The sequence below is a fragment of the Tamandua tetradactyla genome, chromosome 19 (assembly GCF_023851605.1).
Source record: "Tamandua tetradactyla isolate mTamTet1 chromosome 19, mTamTet1.pri, whole genome shotgun sequence".
In the NCBI taxonomy this organism is placed as follows: domain Eukaryota; kingdom Metazoa; phylum Chordata; class Mammalia; order Pilosa; family Myrmecophagidae; genus Tamandua; species Tamandua tetradactyla.
The window spans coordinates 70487377-70510481 of record NC_135345.1 but is presented as its reverse complement, the minus strand read 5'-3'; the positions used below and the strand labels follow the sequence as shown (position 1 = coordinate 70510481).

The 23105-nt window shown below is 34.1% G+C and overlaps 1 protein-coding gene across 1 annotated transcript in view; it reads left to right on the top strand.

Moving 5' to 3' along the window:
- Positions 1-13724: 13724 nt before the first annotated feature.
- Positions 13725-23105, top strand: part of LOC143663303 (UDP-glucuronosyltransferase 2A3-like) — a 108193-nt gene continuing 98812 nt past the window's right edge. Inside the window, exon 1 of the mRNA XM_077137023.1 lies at positions 13725-14464. Coding sequence (XP_076993138.1) covers positions 13738-14464 — 727 coding nt within the window. The 5' untranslated portion in view covers positions 13725-13737. The remainder of the gene's footprint in view (positions 14465-23105) is intronic.

Below are 23105 nucleotides of genomic sequence, written 5' to 3'. Positions count from 1 at the left end.
CACAAATGTCTAATTATAAGATGAATTTTACAATAAACCTCAATGCAACCTCGACTTGTTTGTCTCATGTGTATGCATGTATGATATGCAGAATATATGCACATCTTTTCTATATATTAATAAAGGATGACACAATATAAAGTAGGCTGTCTGTGTATTTTACCCAAAGGATAATGTGATTAATTAGTCAATGACAGTTATTTGTAGTTTAACACAGTCTGATTGCAACTGTCTGTGGATGTTTTGGGTAACTTTCCACAAGGTCTCTGTTAATTAAAGACATCCTTGAGGACTGTATTACTCTTTTTGCCAATTCCTTCCACTGAAACTGGAAATCCCAATTCCACTACGGCATCTCACAGATTCATCTGTAGCTACAGAAGGATGTAATTATAGAGATTTTCAATAACGCGGATGTCCCTCACATTGACACGATAAATATGATGAAATGGTATCTGAACAGACTATACAAAATCAGTCCACTCTAACATACACATCACCCTCAACCTGTATACTCCTTTCTATATAGTAAACCAAGAGATTCTAATATTACAATTTAATTAACAATGAGCACACCTGAGTTCAGGCTTAGATTATCCAACACAGCTGGCTTGAAATGACAATTAGTGCTTAGCCCAAAATATTATCTTTGAAATTCTGGGCAGATGTACCCTACTCTAAATTTGGCCTGATTCAAACTTACTGGTTTTTTGTTTGGGACTAACACCATGAAAAATAGGCCTCTAAGTCAGTCTATCAATCTGGAAAAATCATTCCCTTCTTTTCTCTATGAAATAGTTTTTCTCTAAGCAGATTTTGTGATTCTCCTCCCCAGCTGAATGATTTTTCTTGAAGTCATTAAAAGGTGTTTGCACAGGACAAAACTAGTTTCTTCAGATAGGGGAGTTGTGTCTGCTGTTCTTTGTAAGGAAAGCAAAGGAGATGTAAAACATATGTTTCTCAACTATTTATGACACCTCAAATGACCTTTACTGATTCTCACATCTCCTTTCATTTCTTATCGGTGCCATATAATAAACTAAAAAAAATTTGAGCTTGTGCATTTAACAGGTATTTTAATTTATCACCACAGTTAGATTTGGAGACTGAGACTCAGTCATGAATTCTCTTCCACTAGATGACATAAGAGATATTCTACAGTTTCCAATGAGGAATTTGCTATTCCACACATGAGCTGAGGTTTATCACTCTAAATTAATATTTTCATGCTTTCTAAATTAGTCAGCAGCATTTGCCTCCCCTGACTTCTACTAGAATCATAACAATCAAGTACCTAATTTAAACTTCCCAAACTAGCCCACTATCAGTATTCCATAATACTTGCAACTAATGTTAATTTCAGGAATCATGATACTACTGTCCTAAATACATCACTAGGGACCTATTTTCCTCATCAAGTAGGGCAACCATATATGAGTCAAATATGAGAGTCATCTTAGACTCTAATTATAAGGAGTCTCTCCTGGACCTATGTTAAGTACCAATATCGAATAAGTCAGACCTGAAGACATCAAAATCCCTCCAGATGTTTCAAATAAGGAGATTTAAGGAGGGGAGTACTTACAAAGGACTTGACAGTATTAAGGAAACAGAAAAAACGTCACAAACACCTAGAGATGAGAAAGAGAGGGAGCCATTAATATCCATTAGGCTAAAATATGAGTGGAGGTTTGTATGCCCAAGGATTAGTAAGAAATGGAACTGCAAAGGAGCAGCCAAATGGCAAAAGATGTAGTTGTAGAAGGACACAGTTATTGCCTAAAACAAGGAATTGAGCCAGGGACAGAATAGTGATGAAATATAACTCTATTCCCACCAGAACCAGAAGAAGGCAAAGTAGTTCAGTTCATACCATTTATAAATATGGGCCAGTTGAGGCAAAACATCATAGCAGAGAAGCAAGGATGATAAAATTAGTTTAAAAAATGAATAAAAACCAGAATATTCCAGGATCAACATTGAGAATTTTGGTAAAGTAAAACTATCAATGAGAATGAGAAATAGTGGTTAGGTTATTAGAAATAACACTTGGGATTTTCTTGTCATGGAAGCCAGGGGATAAGAATGTTTCAGAAGGAATGGACAACTGTGAAACCATTCAATCATTTTTGAAGGGGAGAAAACTAAAGAATCAATTACAGTGCACTAAAATAAAACAAATGTGAGTTGTAATTAATGAGCAACCATCATTATCAATTTTACTCACATATTGCACACTTAAATTATAACATCATCAAATGGAAATCTATAAGAATTAATAGCAGTTTAATAAAGTGGAAGGATTTTGAAAATGAATTGATATTTATAATATATTAATACAAACTTACATTAGGCATTTTGATGGGTAGTTTATGTACATTTTCATAGCATTTATAACAACCCCATGAGTTAGGTATGTTCATTTTAGCATCTGACTAATGTCATATGAATTCAGTGGAATTCTGTATGACATATAAAATATCAGAAAAGTGTATGAGAAAAGATATGAATTTAAATGGAAGTGAATAATAGAGAGAACTATGTATGATAATAGGCAAAGAGTAGAAATAGATATGAAACTTCACTCAATATTTCCTGTGTTTAGTCACTTATTTATTTAACAAATATTATTGGAGAAATTATGGAATGCATTGTGATATTGCCAGGGATATTATGGCTGACAATATAGGAACTATTCTCATTGTTCTGTTCTTTATTAAAATTAATATCTATTGGGGAACTCTTAATAGAACATGTTAACGAGTCTGTGTGGAGGATAAATGGATAGGACAAATGCAGATGAACCTGACAATTTTCTGGACAAATGGAAGAGGAAAGAACTGGAATTTTGAGAAAGCATGGAATATGAGAAGAATGTTTAGTACATCATTGCTTATAGAACATTTGAATCAGCCAGAATGAATAAATACTAGAAGGAATAAATCATGCAAAAAAATCACAAAGCACATGAAGTTGCAAGAAGATATGGCCAAGCCGAATGAACAAATTAAAAAGGCAGAGGAGACAGAATTTGGAACAATTAGTCATGTATGTCCATATAAATCTAAGTAGCTTCAATGGGTTGGCTAAAGATATAAAGACTATCAAGAAGTCACTAGAAGAGCATAAAGAAGAATTTAAAAGAATAAATAGAAAAATAGCAGCTCCCATTTAGATGAAAGATACTATAGACCAAAGTAAAAAGAGACACATAAAAACAGGTATGAAGAGGTAGAAGAAAGAATAAGTGAACTAGAGGGGGCAAATAAATTCAAACACACAAAGGAACAAATGGCAAAAGAAAAAGGAAAAATTTGAAATGGATTTCAGGGAAATGACTGACAACACGAAGAACATGAATATAAGGTTCATTGTTGAGCCAGAAGGACAAAAGAATAGTAAAGGACTAGGAAGATTATTTGTAGAGATTATTGGGGAAAACTTCTCAAGCTATAAAAGACATAGCTATGCAAATCAAAGAAGTCCAACAAACCCTAAATAAAATGAATTCAAACAAACCCACTCCAAGACACATACTAATCAGACTGTCAAATGCTGAAGAGAAGGAGAGAGTCTGGAAAGTAGCAAGAGAAAAGCAACTCACCACATACAATGGGAGCCACATAAGACTAAGTATTGACTATTCCATAGGCATCATGGAGGTGAGAAGGCAATGGTGTGATATATTTAAGATTCTGAAAGAGAAAAATTGTTAACCAAAAATGGTTTACTTAGCAAAGCTTCCTTCAAGAGTGAGGGAGAGTTTAAATTTTTTGCAAACAAATGCTGAGAGAATCTGTTAACAAGAGACTGGCCCTGCAAGAAATACGAAAGGAAGTTCTGTTGGTTGGAAAAAAAAAAAAAGACAGGAGAGAGAGGTCTGAAGGAGGGCACAGAATTAAAGAGTATTTGTGAGGGTAACTCAAAGGATAAAAAGAAAGAAAAAGAAAAATATATAGATCTGACAAATAAAGCCAAAGGGTATGATGGCAAATTCAAGAACTGCTCTTAGAGTACAAACTTTGAATGTTAACAGACTAAACTCACCAATTAAAAGATACAGATTGGCAGAATGGATTTAAAAATATGATCCATCTATATACTGTTTACAAGAGACTCATCACAGACCCTAGGATACAATTAGATTAAAAGTGAAAAGATGGAGAAAGATATTCCACGCAAATTGCAACTAAAAGCAAGAAGAGGTAGCTATACTAATATCAGACAGAATAGACTTTGAATGCAAAGATGTCATAAGAGATAAGGGAGGATACTGTGTAATAATAAACTGGTCAATTCACCAAGAAGAAATAGCAATCATAAATATTTATGCACCCAATCAAAGAACTCCAAAGTACATGAAATAATATTGGAAAAATTGAAGGGAACAATAGATGCTTCCACAATAATAGCAAGAGACTTCAATACACCACTTTTTCCTATAGATATTAACAACCAGATAGAGGATCAATAAGGAAATTGAGAACTTAAACAATGTGATAAGTGAATTAGATGTAACATATAGATATATTGAACCCCAAAACACCAGGTTATATTATTCTCAAGTGCTCAAATGGAATATTTTCCAGGATAGATTTGCTGGGGTACAAAACAAGTCGTAATGAATGTAAGAACAATTGAAATTATTCAGAGAACTTTCTCTGACCATAATGGAATTAAGTCGTAAATCTGTAACCCCAAAAAACCCAAACTTTCACTAATATTTAGAAGTTAAACAACACATTTTAAAACAATCAGTTGGTCAAAGAAGAAAATGCAAGAGAAATCAGGTAATATCTGGAGATGGATGAAAACAAAAATACAAGGTATTAAAATCTATGGGATGCATTATAAATCTTGACAGACAAACATACAAACATAAAATCTATGAAATACAGTGAAGATGATGCTGAGAGGGAAATTTGTAGCTCTAAATACGTACATTTAAAAGGAAGAAAGAGCTAAAACCTAAGACCTTAACTAAAAACAAGGCCTAGGTGAACAACTTGATGAAACTAGAGAAAGCACAGCAAACAAACTCCAAAGCAAGTAGAAGAAAAGAAATTACAAGGATTAAATCAGAGATAAATTAATTGGAGGACAAAAAGAAAACACAATAGAGAGAATCAATTAAACCAAAAGTTGGTTCTTTGATAAGACCAACAAGATAAGCAAACTCTTAGCTAGATTGACAAGGTCAGAAATAGAATATGCAAATCAACTAAGTCAGAAATGAGAGGGGAGGTCATTACCATGGACCCTGAAAAGAAATGTAAAAATATTAAAAGGATACTATGAACAATTGTTCACTAACAAAATCAAAAAATTGAAAAAATGGACAATTTCCCAGAAACACATGAACAACCCATATTGGCTAGAGAAGAAATAGAAGAACTCAACAAACCAGTCACAAGAAAAGAGATTCAGTCATGAAAAACCTTCCTACAAAGAAAAGTCTAAAACCAGATGGCTTCACAGGGAAATTTCATCAAACATTTCATACAGAGCTAACATCAATCCTGTTCAAACTCTTCCAAAAAAATTGAAGTAAAAGGTTTACCTAACACATTCTATTTTCTCTAATAGCAAAACCTGATAAAAATACTATAAGCAAGGTAAACTATCGGCCAACATCACTAATTAACAAAGGTGCAAAAATTCTCAACAAAATACTTACAAATCCAATTCATTGGCACATTAAAAGAATTACACACATGACCAAGTGGAATTTATTCTAGGTATGCAAGAGTGGCCCAACACAAGAAAATCAATTAATGTAATACAATGCATTAACAAATCAAAAGGGAAAAATCACTTTATCATCTCCGTTAACCCTGAAAAGGCATTCAAAAAATTTGTCTTCTTTTTCTGTTAAAAACTTTCAAAAGCTAGGAACCAAAGGAAACATCCTCAGTAAGATACATAGAATATATGAAAAATCCACAGGCAGCATCATGCTCAATGTTGAGAGACTGAAAGACTTGCCCTAAGATCAGGAATGAGACAAGGATGCCTACTGTCACCACTGCTATTTAACATTGTGCTAAAAGCTCTAGCACAAGGCAAGAAAATGAGGCAAGAAAATGAAGCAAGAAAAAGATATAAGGCATTGAAAACAGAAAAGAAGAAGTAAAACTCTCTTTATTTGCAGGTGATATGATACTATATTTGGAAATTCCTGAGAAATCTACATTATTGAGCTAATACACAAATACAGCAAAGTGGCAGTATACGAGATTAACACACAAAAATCAGTAACATTTCTATTACTAGTAAAGACCTAACCAAGGAGGCAATGAAGAATAAAAATCCATCCACTATATTAACTAAAAAAAATCAAATATATATGAATAAACTTAACAAAGGACAAAAAGTGTCTGTACACAGAAAACTACAAAACATTGTTAAAAGAAATCAGTGAAAGACCTAAGTAAGTGAAAAGACCTTCCATATTTGTGGATAGGAAGGTTAAATGTTAAGATGTCAATTCTACCCAGATCAATTACAGATTCAACCCAATACCAATCAAAATTCAAACAACTTACTTTGCATAACTTGGAAAAGCTAGTTATCATATTTATTTGGAAGGGAAAGTGGCCTCAAACAGCCAAAAGCATTCTAAAAAAAAGAAAAGCAAAGTGGGAGGACTTATACTTCCTGATTTTAAAGCTTATTATAAACCCACAATGGTCAAAACAACATGGTATTGTCACAAAGATAGACATATTGATTACTGGAATAAATTTAGAGTTAGGAAATAAACTGTAAGACCTATGGTCAATTGATTTTTGACAAGGCCCCCAAATCCACTGAATTGAGACAGAATAGTCTCTTCAATAATTGGGGCTGGGAGAACAGTATATTCATATCTGAAGGCATGAAAGAGGATCTCTATCTCACACCCTTTGCAAAAGTTAACTCAAATGGATCAAAGACCTAAATATAAGAGCCAGAACCATATAATCCCTACAAGAAAATATAGAGAAAAATCACAAGACCCAGTGATAGGAAGTAACTTCTTAGACCTTATACCCAAGGTATAGGAATATTTTTCTATAAGCAATGAAAAATAAAGTGAATAAGTAGGAATTCCTCAAGATTGAACACTTCTTTGCTTCAAAGAACTTTGTCAAAAAGGAGAGCAGACATTGGGAGAAAATATTTGGAAACCATATACCTGATAAGGGTTTGATATCCAGTATATATAAACAATTCACAAAGCTCAACAACAAAAGTACATACAATCCAATTTTAAAATGGGCAAAAGATAAGAATAGACATGTTTCCAAACAGGAAATGCAAATGGAAAAAAAAAACACATGAAGAGATGTTCATCTTCATTAGCTATAGGGGAAATGCAAATCAAAACCAAAATGAGATGTCAGCTCTCATCTATGAGATTGGTCACTAATAACAAACAGGAAATTACAAATGTTGTGGAGAAATTGGAATGCTTGCCTATTGCTAGTGGGAATGTACAATGGTGCAGCCATTGTACAAGACAGTTTGGTGTTTCCATTAGAAAAAAATATTGAGTTCCCCTATGACCCTAGAATTCTGCTATTTGGTATATACCCAGATCTGAAAGCAGTTACACAAACAGACATTTGCATGCCAAAGTTCATGCAGCATTATTCAAAATTGCCTAAAGATGGAAACAGTCGAAGTATCCATCAACAGAGGAGTGGATAAATAAAATGTGGTGTATATATACAATGGCATATTATGCAGCAATAAGAAGGAATGAGGTACGGAAGTATGCAACAACATGAATAAACTCTGAGGACATAATGCTGAGTTAAATAAGCCAGACACACAAAAAAAGGACAGATATTGCATTATTTCACTGATATGAACCAACTAGAAAATGTAAACTCAGAGTCTTAAAATGTAGAATATAGGGAACCTGGAGATAGACAGAAGCTAAAGAAAGGGGAGCAGTTACCTAACACATGCAGACTTGTTAATGAGGTTCAAGTTAAACGTTTGGGAATGGATACAGGTGGTGGTAGTTCATTATTGGTATTATACCTATTGCCATAATGAAGTTGAATCTGATTGGAAGGGGTTGTTTAAAGTCAGTATCTCACCAATTAACACTACAACTATAGATAAGTTCTTGCATGAATTACTACAAAGATATGATGCTTTTACCAAGAACTAATAATAGCTGGTATCTGGAGAAAACTACCTATTGCATGCTGTGAACTATATTTAATAGTAATACTTTACAAGTGCCATAACAATACCAAGGGTAACTAGTTGAGGAGGGGGAGATAAGGGATATGGGGTGTTTTGGGTTTTCTTTTGTGTGTGTGTGTGTGTGTGTACATCTATTATTTTTCTCTTTGGAGCAATGAAAATTGTCTAAAATTGAGAGTGATGGATGAGCACTAAGTGAGTGTACTTGTGAGACATTTTATACTTTGGATAGAATATATAGGATGTGATATATCTCAATAAAATCTATAGATTTAAATAAATAAATAAACAGAAAAATACAATTGATGGGGAAGATGTGGAGAGAGAGTTATACCTATTCAATGTTGGTAGGGAAGTAAAATTATGCAGCCTCTCTGGAGGGTAGGGAAGCAGATCCCCAGGAGACTAAATATAGGTTCACCATATAATCATGCAATCCATTACTAGGAATATACTCAAGAGAATACTAGGCAGGGACATGAATAGACATTTGCACACTGATGTTTATGGCAGCATAATGATTGCCAATGGGTAGAAGTAGCTACACTGTTCATCTACTGAACAGCAGAAGGGCGGATTGTGGTGTCTACACATGATGGAGTATTGAGTGGCTACATAAAGCAATGAAGTCATAAAGCATGCAAAGATGTGAATGAACCATGAGGACATTGTGTTGTATGAAACAAACTAGAGAAAAAGGACAAATATTGTATGCTCTCATTTAGTAAATGCTTATAAGAAAATTAGAACTTAGATTGCAAACTATTACAGTACTCATATTTATTCCTGAGTTTTAATTGTCATTTCTAAATTCTGAGATGCCTTGCTCCTTGTGTGTAACTTTGTAGCGTGAAACCTAGGTGACACCTAAGACTCAGAGTTAGAGTTATGCAGCTCTGAAAGTCAACGTCACTCCATATAGCAGCTGTTTAAAAGAAAGCTGAAAAAGAGATCAGACTTCAATTAGAGATATGAATGAAGCTGGTCTGTTAGGACTACAGGGTAAAGGATGGTATTAGCTGTATTTTAACACTTGAACTTCTGTGTTGAGACCAAACGAAGAGATGGTTGTTAACTTCACCAAAATTTATATTTTCTGTTGCACCCTTTCTTACTTAACCTGTCTTGTTAGTTTATTTAAACAACCTAATCACATGGATTGCGAATAGGGAATAAGATCTTGTTATTCTGTGCAGGTTAATATAATCCCCTGATACATTCCAGAGTATTTTGGGCAGAAAATAAAAAGTATTTGTAAAGTTCCTTGAGGAACTGGAGAAAATATATAGACATGTTAAACTTCCCCACCCAGGGAATTCCTAATATTCTCACAGCATTGGGGACTCCCAATTTAATAAGCTAAGCCCCCGATCTTGAGGCTTGCCCTTATGAAATTTATATCTGCAATGGCAAAGCTAAGCCTATTTATAATTAATGCCTAAAAGTCACCCCCAGAGAACCTGTTTTGTTGCTCAGCTCTGGCCTCTCATTCTCTAAGCCAAACTCTGCAAACAAATTACCTACCCTATGTACCTATGTAGGACATAACTTTCTGGGGTGTAAGTCTCTCTGGCAATGTGGCATTTGACTCCTAGGGATGAGCCTAGCCCTGGTTTCATGGGACTGACAATGTCTTCTTGACCAAAAGAGGGAAAATAAATGAAACAAAATGTTTCAGTGAATAAGAGATTTCAAATAGGGTCAAGAGGTAATTCTGGGAGTCACTCTTATGCAAGCTTCAGCCAGCTATTGCAAAGTGGCATAATATGCCAAGCTCCAACCAACAGTACTCCTGAAAACCCCAAAGAATATCTTGAACTCTATCTAAGACTCTATAAAAGTTTTAGTTAAGTTTATTTTTTCAGAAACTTAAAACTTCCAGATTGTTCCTATGTCAGATAAGCCCTGAAACCTAGAGATACCAGTCTCTCTAGTCATGTGCATTCTTCTACCCCATAGTGTCAACAACCAATTTCAACGCAAAGAATTTAGAGTGGTCATTTCCCAAATATCCCTGAAAAAATGAGGCTATGATTGGAAACAGATACAAAGGAGGCTGCCAGGGTATCTGCAATGTTGTACACTTGACAGGTGTTTGCTCTGTAACCATTTGTTAAAATATACTTTGAGGGCGGGCCACGGTGGCTCAGCAGGCAGGAATGCTTGCCTGCCATGCGAGAGGACCCGGGTTCGATTCCCGGTGCCTGCCCATGTTAAAATATATATATATATATATACACTTTGAAATTTGCTATACAACTATATGTTAAACTGCTTTTTGAAATGTTTCACTTTTCTGCATATGTCTTATATTTCACAAATAAAAATTGCTTAAGAAAAGTAACTGTGGCTTGGGACAAACAACATACAAAGATATAAATTCTAGCAAGTACAAAAAAATACGGGGATTAGATGTGTATAAGAAATCTCTGCTACATACCAATAAACCATATACTTTTCAGATTATATATTTGTCTCTTAGAAACCAAAACGACAAATTTTAATATAATTTAGATTTTACACATATTTTTCAAATCAGAGCCAAATTTTCATCAATATTAATTTTGCAAAAATATATTATTTTTCCTTTCTTTTATTTGCTATATGTCTTATTTTTCAAAATCAAATAATTTCCTCCTTCTCTCTGTATATATAGGGATGATAGAGAAATAGATAATTGATAATATAGATATGGATGTAGATGTAGAGGTAGAAGTAGATATAGCTATAAAGGTATAGACTTAGCTATAGATATATAGATATATGCATATGTATATTCATTCATGTTTACTTATTTTCCCCAAGTGCCACAGCATATCTATTCTCATTGTCTTATTTTCCTAAGATTTTCTTTTTTGGGACCTCCCAGAACCTGGTTCATTTGGGGCTGATGCTGAGTCTGCATTGAGTTATGTAACCCTTGCCATTCTTTTCAGTAGATCTCTCAATTCCTTGGTCTCCTATGAAGAATATCTTCCTCTTTCTGGGTTTTTAGCTTTTGTCTCCTATTTGAGAGAGGTATGTTCTCAAAAGTTTTTTGAAAAAGGGTGCATTTTTACTTTTGGAGAATATGACAAATCCAGCATTGTTCATCATGGTCCATTTATCCACATTCTTTCTAGCAATAAAGTTTTCTACTTGGACAAGTAGAAAGTATATCCTTATTTTTTTTTGCAATGTATTTACTTAAACCATAAGTTTACTGGTCACCTGTATTTCTTTTATTATAAATGTCTCTCAAATCCTTCCTGTTTTTTAATTTTTATGAAGCATATTTTAAAAGCTTTATGTGTCAGGGAAACAAAGCAAATTATTCCTTATCCTACCATGTTTGTTGCAGATTTATTCTTGTAATGTGTCTTTCAACATTTAGTTTGTTTAAAGTCTTTTAACTGCATCGTACGTCTTTTTACTGCATCATAAACTTTATAATAATATGTAGATAAATTTATCACTTATTTTCCCTTATCGCTTTTGGGTTATTTATCCTGTATGGAAAGACTTTCACCTTCTAATATTATAAATTTACTTATATTTCTTCTCGTTTTCTTATGGTCTTCTGCCATCTTCCTGTTTCCAATTTTTTTTGTAGTTTATCTCTACTCTTTCTGCATTGCCACAGATATTATGCAAAATGTTATGATGAAACACATTATATCAGTCCAATCTTTGACCTTAGATTTATGTTTGCACCTTCTAAAAATCTATTTTATAGCAAAACAAAAAATGTCAGGTGATTTGAAAGTTCGATATTTTATCTCTTCCGCAAAATTTTGTGTTGATACAACTGTAGATATGTCCGTTGCTGTGCTTCTTAAAACACAGATGCATCAATAATCTCTTTTACTCTCAGATGATACTTTGCAACCTACTAAAATATCCATTCCCGAAGACTCAACAGAATCATTATTTCTTCATTCCCTTTCTCCAACAGCTAAGCACTCTCATGGGATTTGCCTCTCCTCTATTCATTTAGATCTTCTAAAACTCAAGACCTTACATTTGTAGACAAGGTGTTGGTTTACTGAATTACTGTCTGCAATAATTCCATTTTAAATTGAACTGTATCTTTCTTTATATCTTATGCATAGTGTAAAATTTTTCAAATACTAATTTCTAAATATTGTTTGTTGAGTGTATGAAATAATGTGTTTAGAGGAATTCAAATTGGATTGAAAAATGGATGGATATACTGGACTTCAAATGTATATTTTTTAAATCCACCTTCTCAATCCAAAAGTGTTCATAGATTTCATGCATTGAAATTTGTAGACCCGTTTAGACACATTCTTGGTCTTAGTCTGCATTTTGGTGGGTGTGGACACATTGTAAATAAGATAATTCCAAGATCTTAATTACAGTTCATAATTAAGGTACTCCAACTGAAACAGGCTTTCTTTAAACTGGATTACTGGAGTCCTGTATAGACAGAGTGAATGCCAGACAGAGAGAAGCTACCAGAAACAGCCAGAAACTGGAAGTTAACAAACCCAAAGAAAATGAGAAAGTGCCAACATATGCATTACCATGTGACAGAAAAACCAAGGACCAAGAAAAGCCACCAGCCAACCCCAGAATGCCAGAGTCTTCTGGAGGATACCATTACCTTGCTGACATCTCAATTTTGGACTTTCGTAGCCTCAAAACCATGAGCCAATAAATTCCCACTGTATAAGCCAACCCACTAAGTAGTGTTTATTTTAGCATTAGGAAACTAATATGATGGGCCAAATGGGTACCTCTACAGACAAGACATGTTTAATCATTACTCACACACTGAAGGTAAAAAAAAAAGATCTTTTCACAGCATCTACTCCTTATTTGTTTCATGTCTTTTTTGCTAAAATCATTTTAATTTTCTGGTTTTCAGAAACTGAAACCAAAGCACTTACCACATCTTTTAACTTTTTTTACCCCTTATTTCTCATCAAAAAAATTCTCATTCTATGCTTCCCAATCCCAAACCAACATTCTGCACTCATGGACATTTTCATCAAATCCTGCTTTTCTGATATGTATTTCTTTAACCCATGGCACTATTTTGTGGTCTTCTCTATCACTCCAATTCTGTTTAGATGCCAAGATTGTTTATTAAAGGATGGATATATTCAACCTCTAAACCTGATTTAAAATTTTGGCTTGACACCATTTTATGGAGATTAAAACTCAGCATAAAGTAAAGAATTCTATGATCTACAAAATAACCTGTTTAACTAATTTTCCATTTCTGTTCTACTCCTGTCTCAAAATCTGCTCCATTTATACCACATCAGTAACTGTTTACTAACACAACCACTCTTTTTCGCACACTATTCTATTAACTTTGAGTATTCACCTTCTATCGCCTTGCTTATTGACTCTCCTCTTGAAAAAATGTCATATTGTGCTGTGCCCATCGAAAACATTGAACAAAGTTCAGTGAATTTAAATGACCTTTGCTCTCTAGAAATTAATTTTTAACTTGTGTTTAACTACCATTTTATATCTGTATCCAGCAGCATCAAAACTCCTATAAAGTTTGAGAAAGTTGCTGTCATGATGATTGAGAAGGGGGTTCCAGTTCTTCTGCTGTTGTGGCTGTGCTGTGTTGATTGTGGATTGTGTGGGAAGGTCCTGGGGTGGCCCTGTGACATGAGCCATTGGCTCAACATCAAGATCATTCTGGAAGAACTCATAGAGAGGGGTCACGATGTGACAGTGCTGGCTCCTTCACATAGTTTCATCATTGACAACAGCAAGCCTTCCACACCAAACTTCAAGGTGGTTCCTATACCAAATGATAGAGAGAGATTTATGAGTGTACTAAATGAATTTTTGGATACAACTGTTAATGTCATGCCAAAATTGTCATACTGGCAATCAATGATAAAACTACAAAATTTATTTCTTCAAGCAACTGGATATGTTAAATTATTGTGTGAGAATGTAGTGTACAATCAGACACTCATGAAAGAAGAGCTCAAGGAAACTAACTACAATGTCATGATTATAGATCCTGTGCTACCCTGTGGAGAGCTGATAGCTGAGGTGCTTGGAGTCCCCTTTGTGCACACATTAAGGTCTTCTCTGGCTGGCTTGATAGAGAAAAACTGTGGAAAACTTCCAATTATACCTTCCTATGTGCCTGTTCACATGTCAAGACTAGGAGACAAGATGACCTTCATGGAAAGAGTGAAAAATCTAATGCTTTCCATTGTTTCTGACTTCTGGCTCCCACAGTATGAAGTTCAGCTTTGGGATCAGTTTTACAGTGAAGTATTAGGTAAGAAACTCTTCTTTCCTTTCTAAACTAGTTACCACAATATAAGGAAAGTCTAGCATGATGAAAGAAATCCTTTTCAAAATTCTGTCTATCCTGTAAAACTCTACAAGTTATACCATTGAACTGATTATTTATACCTAATTGTGGGAGTGGAGGCAAGAAATATTTTACCATAGTTACTCTTTCATTAGAGCCCTCTAAACATATCTACATCTTCCCTTGCTTATATGTAACAGATGTTTATCAAAGCAAAACAAAACCTAAAGTATGCACACAAATGTTAATCTAATAAAGAGATGTTGTTCGTCACATATAAACTAAAAAACAAATAAGTCCGGTTCAGTGTCTGGCTTATTTCACTCAGGATAATGTCCACCTGATTCATCCGTGTTGTTGTATATATATATATCAGGACTTAGGTTCTTATAGCTGAATAATATTTCATCAAGTATATATAACACATATTGTTTAACTATTCATCAGTTAATGAAACCCTTGCTGGTTCCATCTTCTGGCATTGTGAATAATGCTTTTATGAACTTTGGTGTGCAAGCATCTGCTTGAGTTCCCTTCTTTAAATTCTTTTGGGTATATACCTAATAGTGATACAGCCACATAGTATGATAATTCTTACTTAGCTACATGAGGAGCTTCCAAACTGTCTTCTATAGCAGCTGCACTATTTTATATTACCAGCAGCAATGAATAAATATTCCTACTTCTCTGCATCCTCTCCAACACTTATAATTTTTGTTTGTTTGGTTTTTTTTGTTAACAGTAACCACTCTATTGGGTGCAAAATGATACCTCATTGTGGTTTTGATATTCATTTTCCAAATAGCTAGTGAGGTGAGCATCTTTTCATTGGCCTTTAGCCTTTTGAATATCCTCTTTGAAGAAACATGTATTCACATATTTGTTAATTGGGTAGTTTGTCTTTTCATTTTTGTGTTGTAGGATTTCATTATATTTTCCAGATGGTGAATCTTTATTGAACACATGATTTCCAAATATTTTCTCCCATTGAGTAGATTTTCTTTTCCCTTTTGTGACAAAGTCCTTTGATACACAAAAGTGTTCAATTTTCAAGAGTCCCATTTATTTATTTTTTCTTTGTTGCTTGTGCTTTTGGTATAAGATCTAAGAAACCATTGCCTGATACCAGGCCCTAAGGATGCTTTTTTAAGTTTTCTTCTAGGAATTTAATGTTCCTGGTTTTTTTACCTGATTCTTTGATCCATGATCAGTTAATTTTTGTGTATCATGTAAGAAAGGAGTCCATCCTTATTTTTATGCATATGGATATCCAGTTCTCCCAGCACCATCTATTGAAGAGAGTATTCCTTCCTATTTGAGGGGATGTGGCAGCCTTGTTGAAAATAAATTGGCCATAGTTGTGAGCATATATTTCTGATCTCTCAATTAAATTCTATTGGTTGATATGTCAATGTTTGTGCCAATAACATGCTGTTTTGACCACTGATGCTTTATAATATTCTTTAAAGCCAGGAAATATGAGTTCTCCAACTTCTTTGTTCTTTTTTCAAGATATGTTTGGCTATTCAGGTCCCCTTAACCTTCCTAATAAATCTGATGATTAACTTTCCATTTATGCAAAATTATTATTTTTTTTTTAGCCATTAGGCTGTTGGAATTTTGATTAAGATTGCATTGAATCTATAAACCATTTTGGGTAGAGTTGACATTTTAATGGAAATTGATCATTCAACCCATGAACATGGAATGTTCTTCTATTCATTTTGGTCTTCTTTGATGGCTTTTAGCAATGTTTTCTAGTTTTCTGTGTACAAGCACTTTACATCTTTGGTTAAATTTATTCCTAGACACTTGATTCTTTTAGTTGATAGGTGAATGGAATATTTTTCTTTCCTCAGACTGCTCATTACTAGTATAGAGAAACACTATTGATTTTTTTATTTTTAAGGAGTTTATTGAGATATATTCACATACCAACCCCATTCAAAATGTATAATAAATGGCTCATAGTGTAATCACAGATTGTGTATTCATCAAAACTATCAATTTTAAAACATTTTCATTACCTCACAAAGAAAAACCCCACACCCCTTACAACCCCTTATAATTCACACTTGACATTGAAGATATACCTTTCTTTCAATGCAAAGAATATTAAAATATTACTGTTAACTGTAGTCCATAATTTGCATTAGGTATATTATTTCCCACTTACCACTATTATTAACACCTTATAATAGTGATGTATATTTGTTCTAGTTCATAAAAGAATAGACTTAATATTTGTATCATTAGTCACAATCATCATCCACAACAATGTTTTATGTCCCATGTTTTATCTTCTAGCATTCCTTCTAGGGACATACATGACTATAAACCTTCCTTTTTAACCACAATCATATAATTCAGAACTATTAATTATAAAATGTGCTACCATCATCTCTATCCAATTCCAAATTTTATAGTCAACCTAATTAAAAAGTCTACACAAATTAAATATCAGCTCCCTGTGTTTATACTCATTCTATGTCCTAGTAACGTATGTTCATGATTTTAACTCCATGAGTTTGCTCACTGTGATAGTTCACATTAGTCAGGTTCATGCAATTTTCGTCCTTTGGTGTCCAACTCATTTCACACAACACATTGTCTTTAAAGTTCAGCTGTGTTTACACATGCATCAAGACTTCATTTCTTCTTACAGCTGAATAATATTCCATCATAGGTAAATATCAAATTTTGTTTATCCAATCACTGGCTTATGGGCACTTGGGTTGTTTTCATCTATTGGTAAATGTGAATAGTGCCACTATTAACATCAGTGTGCAAATGTCTGTTCATGTCCTTGCTTTCAGTTCTTCTCAGTTTATGCCTAGTAGTGAGATTGTTAGATCATATGGCAATTCTCTATTTAGCTTCCTAAGGAAACCACGAAGTGTTTTACATAGTGCATGCACCTTTTTTACAATCCCACCAGCAATGAATGAGTGTTCTTATTTCTCCACATCCTCTCCAGCACTTGTAGGTGTCTGTTTATTTAATAGTGGCCCTTTTAGAAGGTGTCAGTTATATCTCATTGTGGTGTTAATTTGCATTTCCCTAATAGCTAGTGATGTTGAGCATCCTTTCATGTACTTTTTAGCCATTTGTATTTCCTTTCTGGAAAAATACCTAATCAAGTCTTTTGCTGATTTTTATTTGGGTTGTTTGTCTCAATTGTTGAATGTAGGATTTGTTTGCATATTTTATCAGATATGTGGATCCCAAATATTTTCTTTCATTGAGTAGGGTGTCTTTTGTCTTCATTGACAAAGTTATCGGGAGCACAAAAGTATTTAATTTTGAGGTGGTCCCACTTACATCTTTTCTTTTGTTGCTTTTACTTTCAGTGTAAATTTTAAGAAACCATTGTCTACCACAAGCTCTTGAAGATAGTCCCCTACATCATTTTCTAGGAGTACCGGCTTTTATAGTTAAGTTGTGACCCATGTTGAGTTCATGTTTGTATAAGCTATAAGAGAAGGGCCCTATTTAATTCTTTTGTGTATGGATATCCAGTTCTCCCAACACCATTTGTTGAAAACACTGTTCTGTCCCAGTTGAGTGGACTTGTCTGCCTTATCAAAAATGAAATGACCACAAATGTGTGGGCCTATTTCTGAATTCTCAATTCATTTCCATTGATCAATAAATCTACCATTATGCCAGTAGCATGCTGTTTTGAACACTACAGCTTTGTAACATGTTTTAAAGTCAGGAAGCATGAATCCCACAACTTTGTTTTACTTTTTACTTTTTCAAGGTGTCTTTTGCTATTCAAGACCCCCATACACTTACAAATAAATGTGATATTTGATTTTTCAATTTTTCAAAGACTGTTGGAATTTTGATTGGTGTTACATTGAATCTGTAAGTCAATTTGGGTAGAATCGAGGGCTTAGCAATAGTTAGTCTTCCAATCCATGGACATGAAATATACTTCTATTCATTTTGGTCTTCTTTGATCTCTTAGCAATGTTTTGTAATTTTCTGTGTACAAATCCTTTACATCCTTGGTTAAGTTTACTCCTAGATATTTGGTTCTTTTAGTTGTTATTGTGAATAGAATATATTTGTATTACTTATTCTGAGCGTTCATTACTAGTTTATGGACAAAAATGGATTTTTATGTGTTAATCTTGTATCATGCTACTTTGCTGAACTTGTTTATAACACTAGGATGTTTGCTGTAGATTTGGGGGCCTTTCTCTCTCTCTCTATATATATATATAAATATATATGTAAAAATATATATTTATATTTATAGTTATATATTTTATGTTTTATAAAATATAAAGTTTTATAATATTTATATAAATTTATATAAATATATATATAATATATTTATATACATTTTAAATATATATATATTATATATATATATATATATATATATATATATATATATATATATATATATATAGGACCAGTTTTCAAAAACCTAACAAAGAAAAGCCCAGGACCAGATGGCTACATTGGGAATATTACCCATCATTCCAAGAAGAATTAATATAAATGCTGCTCAATATCTACCGAAACATTACAGAGGTGGGAAATATACCCATCTCGTTCTTAGAGCCAACATCACCCAAATACCAAAGCCAGATGAAGATACTTACAAGAAAGGAAAATTACAGACCGATTTCTCTACCTTTATTGCAATGTTTTTCTTGGTATAGTTGATCTTTTGTGCTGCATCTGACTTAGCCCTTTCTCACTTCTGTTTCTGTATATTTTCTAAATATTTTCATTCTATTTTCTCTGGAGTTTATAATACACAGACTACATCCCCCTACTCACCGATTTTAAAAGATAGCAACTTAACTTTAATAACATACACGTTTTCTTAACCCATACCCCTGTTTCTCCTCTTTATGTTGTTTTTGCCTCACTGTACCACTTCATATTTTACATATCTGTGATCAGGAATTATACCTTTTTCTTGTTCAATTATAATCTAGTTTTTGTATGAATAAAGGGAAGAGTTATATATTGAGGATACAGGGCTATGGGTTTTGCATTTACTCTTTGCATTACATGTTGAGTGACGATCTTCATTTATTCATGTGACCCCAAGCCACTCTCCCATGTTTCTTTCTTTCAAACTGCAGAACTCACTTTAGTAATTCTTGTAGGACAGGTCCTTTGTTGATGAACTCTCTCAGTTTTTGTGTATACATGAATATCTTGAACTGATCCTCATTTTTGAAGGACAGTTCTGCTGGGCAAGAAAATTTGAGCTGACATTTTTCTCTTTCAGTACCTTAAATATATCATACCACTTCCTGTATGCTTCCACAATTCTGATGAGAAATTAGCACTTAGTGTTATTGAGGATCCCTCATATGTGATGAATCCCTCCTCTACTGCTACTGTCAGAATTCTCACTTTATCTTTGGCACCTAATATTCTTCTTAGTATGTATCATTAAATAGGTCTCTTGGGATTTATTCTTTTTGGAGTGTGTTGCACTTCTTGTACATATATATTTATGTCTGTTAAAAGAATTTGGGCAATTTTCAGCAATAAATTTCTCAAATATTCATTCTTCCCTTTAAACTTCCCTTCTCATTCTGCTGTAAGATTTCAATTGACCTGTCTTCTATTTCACTGATTCTTTCTTCTGTCTTTTCAAATCTGCTGTTGTATGCTTCTAGTGTATTTTTAATCTCTACTATTGTGCCTTTCATCTCCATAATTTCTGTTGTGTTTCTTTTTATAGTTTCAAATTTTTCTTTATACTCACACATTGTCTTCATGCATATTTTCCATCATCTCTGTGAATTAAGGAGATTTGTATGAACATCATTGAGTAGTTGTTCCAAGTTCTGAGTCTCTGAAATTTTATTCATTCCTTTAACTGAGTCATATCTTCTTATTTATTAGTATGATATAATTTTTGCTAATGTCTATGCATCTGAGTATCTTGAGTACACTCTGAATGTCTTTTTCTCCCTCTTCTTTAGGGGTTTTATTGTTGATTGACTTTGGATTAGGCTGTTCTTTATGTTTGGTCTAACTTATTCTAGATGTTTAGAATTGTTCATGCTAACTGTTTAGATTTTCCTAGTGCTTCTTCATCTGATTCTTGCACTAGATATGTGGTACAGTTTTTAAGATTGCAATTTTTGTGCAATTGTTTCACCACCACCCCCAGGTGTAAGCTTCCTTTCCTCTGATTCTTTTCTGGGAATCTTGCTGTGTTCAATGTGTTGCCCAGCTACTATGATTTATTTAAAGTCTTTCCCTTGAACAGTGCCCCATTTTTCTTATACTTTTCAGTCTGGGACCCATCCTATCTTACAATAGTTCAGTTTAAATCAATCCCCCCCCCCCCTTTTTGTATGCCTTTTCTTCTTCTGGTTTCTTCTCTGTTAATGTATCCCACCCCAGGGAGTCAGATGGTGTCAATCCAGAAAGGTAACTCACTTCAGAAAATTCATAATGCCTTTAGGTGGCCTAGCCAACTAAAATTTGATTGTGTAAGGAAACAATATTTCTTGCTGGACTTTCTATTCTGGTCTCTCACTGTGTGTTATTTCTTCTGAGGACCCTTTTGTATATAGATGTCTTCAATGATTTGTGTTCTGCCTGGGTCTCTGAGGACTTAGGTCCCTGTGCCTGAATGTGCATGCAGTTCTAACTCCCTACTGTGACTCTCTCTACAGTGTCTGTCCATAATGGGAGAACCTAGTCAATCCTGCCTCTGTGTGACTCCCAAGCTGAGCAGGATTGACTGAAGGAGAGGGTAATGGGTACTGACTCGCAGTCATGGATGGAATTTTCTTATCTGTTATTTTCCTGTTTATTCAATTCAGCACTTATGAAGTTGTTGTAGTTTGCTAGCTGCCAGAATACAACACACCAGAGATGGATTGGCTTTTAATAAAAGGGGATTTATTTTGTTAGTTCTTCAGAGTAAAGGCAGCTAACTTTCCACTGAGGTTCTTTCTTAGGTGGGAAGGCACAGGATGGTCTCTGCTGGTCTTCCTTCTCTCCAGGCCTCTGGGTTCCAACAAGTTTCCCCGGGTGATTTCTTTCTGCATCTCCAAGTACTGAGATGAGGAATGCTGAGCTGCTTAGGCTGTGCCGCATTGTGCTCTCTCATATAAGCACCAGCCAATTGAGTCAAATGCCATTCATTGCAGCAGGCATACCTCCTAGCCAACTGCAGATGTAATTAGCAACAGATGAGGTTCACGTACCATTGGCTCATGTCCACAGCAACAGAACTAGGTGCCTTCACCTGGCCAAGTTAACAACTGAATCTAACTACCACAGAAGTCCATCTACACTTGTTACCTCTTCCAGAGTTCTAAGCAAGTGAAATTTATCCTTTGATTTACCAAATCTTTGGGGAGACCTTCCCAGGGAATGACTTACATCACACTGTTGATGATGTCACCTCCCCTACCCCCTTTTATTTGGGTTCATTGAATAATAAATATTTTCTCACTCTATCTTTCTTGCTTACACAATTGAGATCTCTGCCACCACCACTCCAAAGAAAATTCTAGGGCTAACATTGCATATCTAAGACATCATTAACCTTCTCTATAAAACACAGAGATTCATTTTTAGTGGCATAAAACACATATAAAAACTTGAGAATTTTCATGGCATTTGTTTTTCCTTCTTTCCCTTGATTCCCATTGAATGTATATGGGTATAAATAATATCATGTCTATTAGTAGACAGTTTTTGTTGGTTCATTGACTGAGATAAAAAGGTACATGAATTTTTTGGTGCCTTACTTATATTCATGCCTCAAAATATGTGGGAGAATTTGTCTCCTCAGAGCTTTGATAAAGTAATAATTACATGTCTTATGAGATTAAGAAAAGTTTTTAGTGCAAATCCTTATAGAATACCATGCATTTTGTTCAAAGGAGGCCTTTCATCTCATGGCTGCACAGCTAACACACTGCCAGGGAGTGGCCTCTGGAAGATAGCCAGATGCTGCACTGTCAGGAGATATGTCAACTCTGGCTTGGGAACATCAATCATCCTTTCTGCTTACTGGTTTGTTTTTCAGAACTGAACTTTCCATTTAAATACCTGTTGATGGATAGATGAATCAAAAAATTGATTACAATTGTTCATATATCTGTTTCAAGCAAGAGAGGCATTATTTTAAGAAAACAAAAGCAAAAAAGGAAATTATGACAATCTACTGCTGCATTGATTGGCTCTCCGACACATATTACAATAACCAAAGAATAGCAATTCTAAAGAAACAATATATTCTGCATTGACACTTTGGCTAGAACAACCTTTAAATTTCTCTTTATTCAGAAAACTATGGAGGCTATCCTAGTTCCAGACCATAGTTTACTAGGGCAAAGAATTGAATGAATTTGTCATATTAAAAATAAATAGAGGAAAAAGGATATATCCATTCATACACACACACATAAATAGTGGTTCAATTTATCCTTAGGATATATGGCAAATTTTTAACTCTATCATCTTTAGCAGTTTTTCTTTTGCTACAAGTGTTCTTATTGGTTTCATTCCTGCATATTCTCATGTTCTTCACTAGGCAAATCTGACTGAATATGCATAATTTCAGTCTGAATATCATAGTAAAATTAACAAATACACA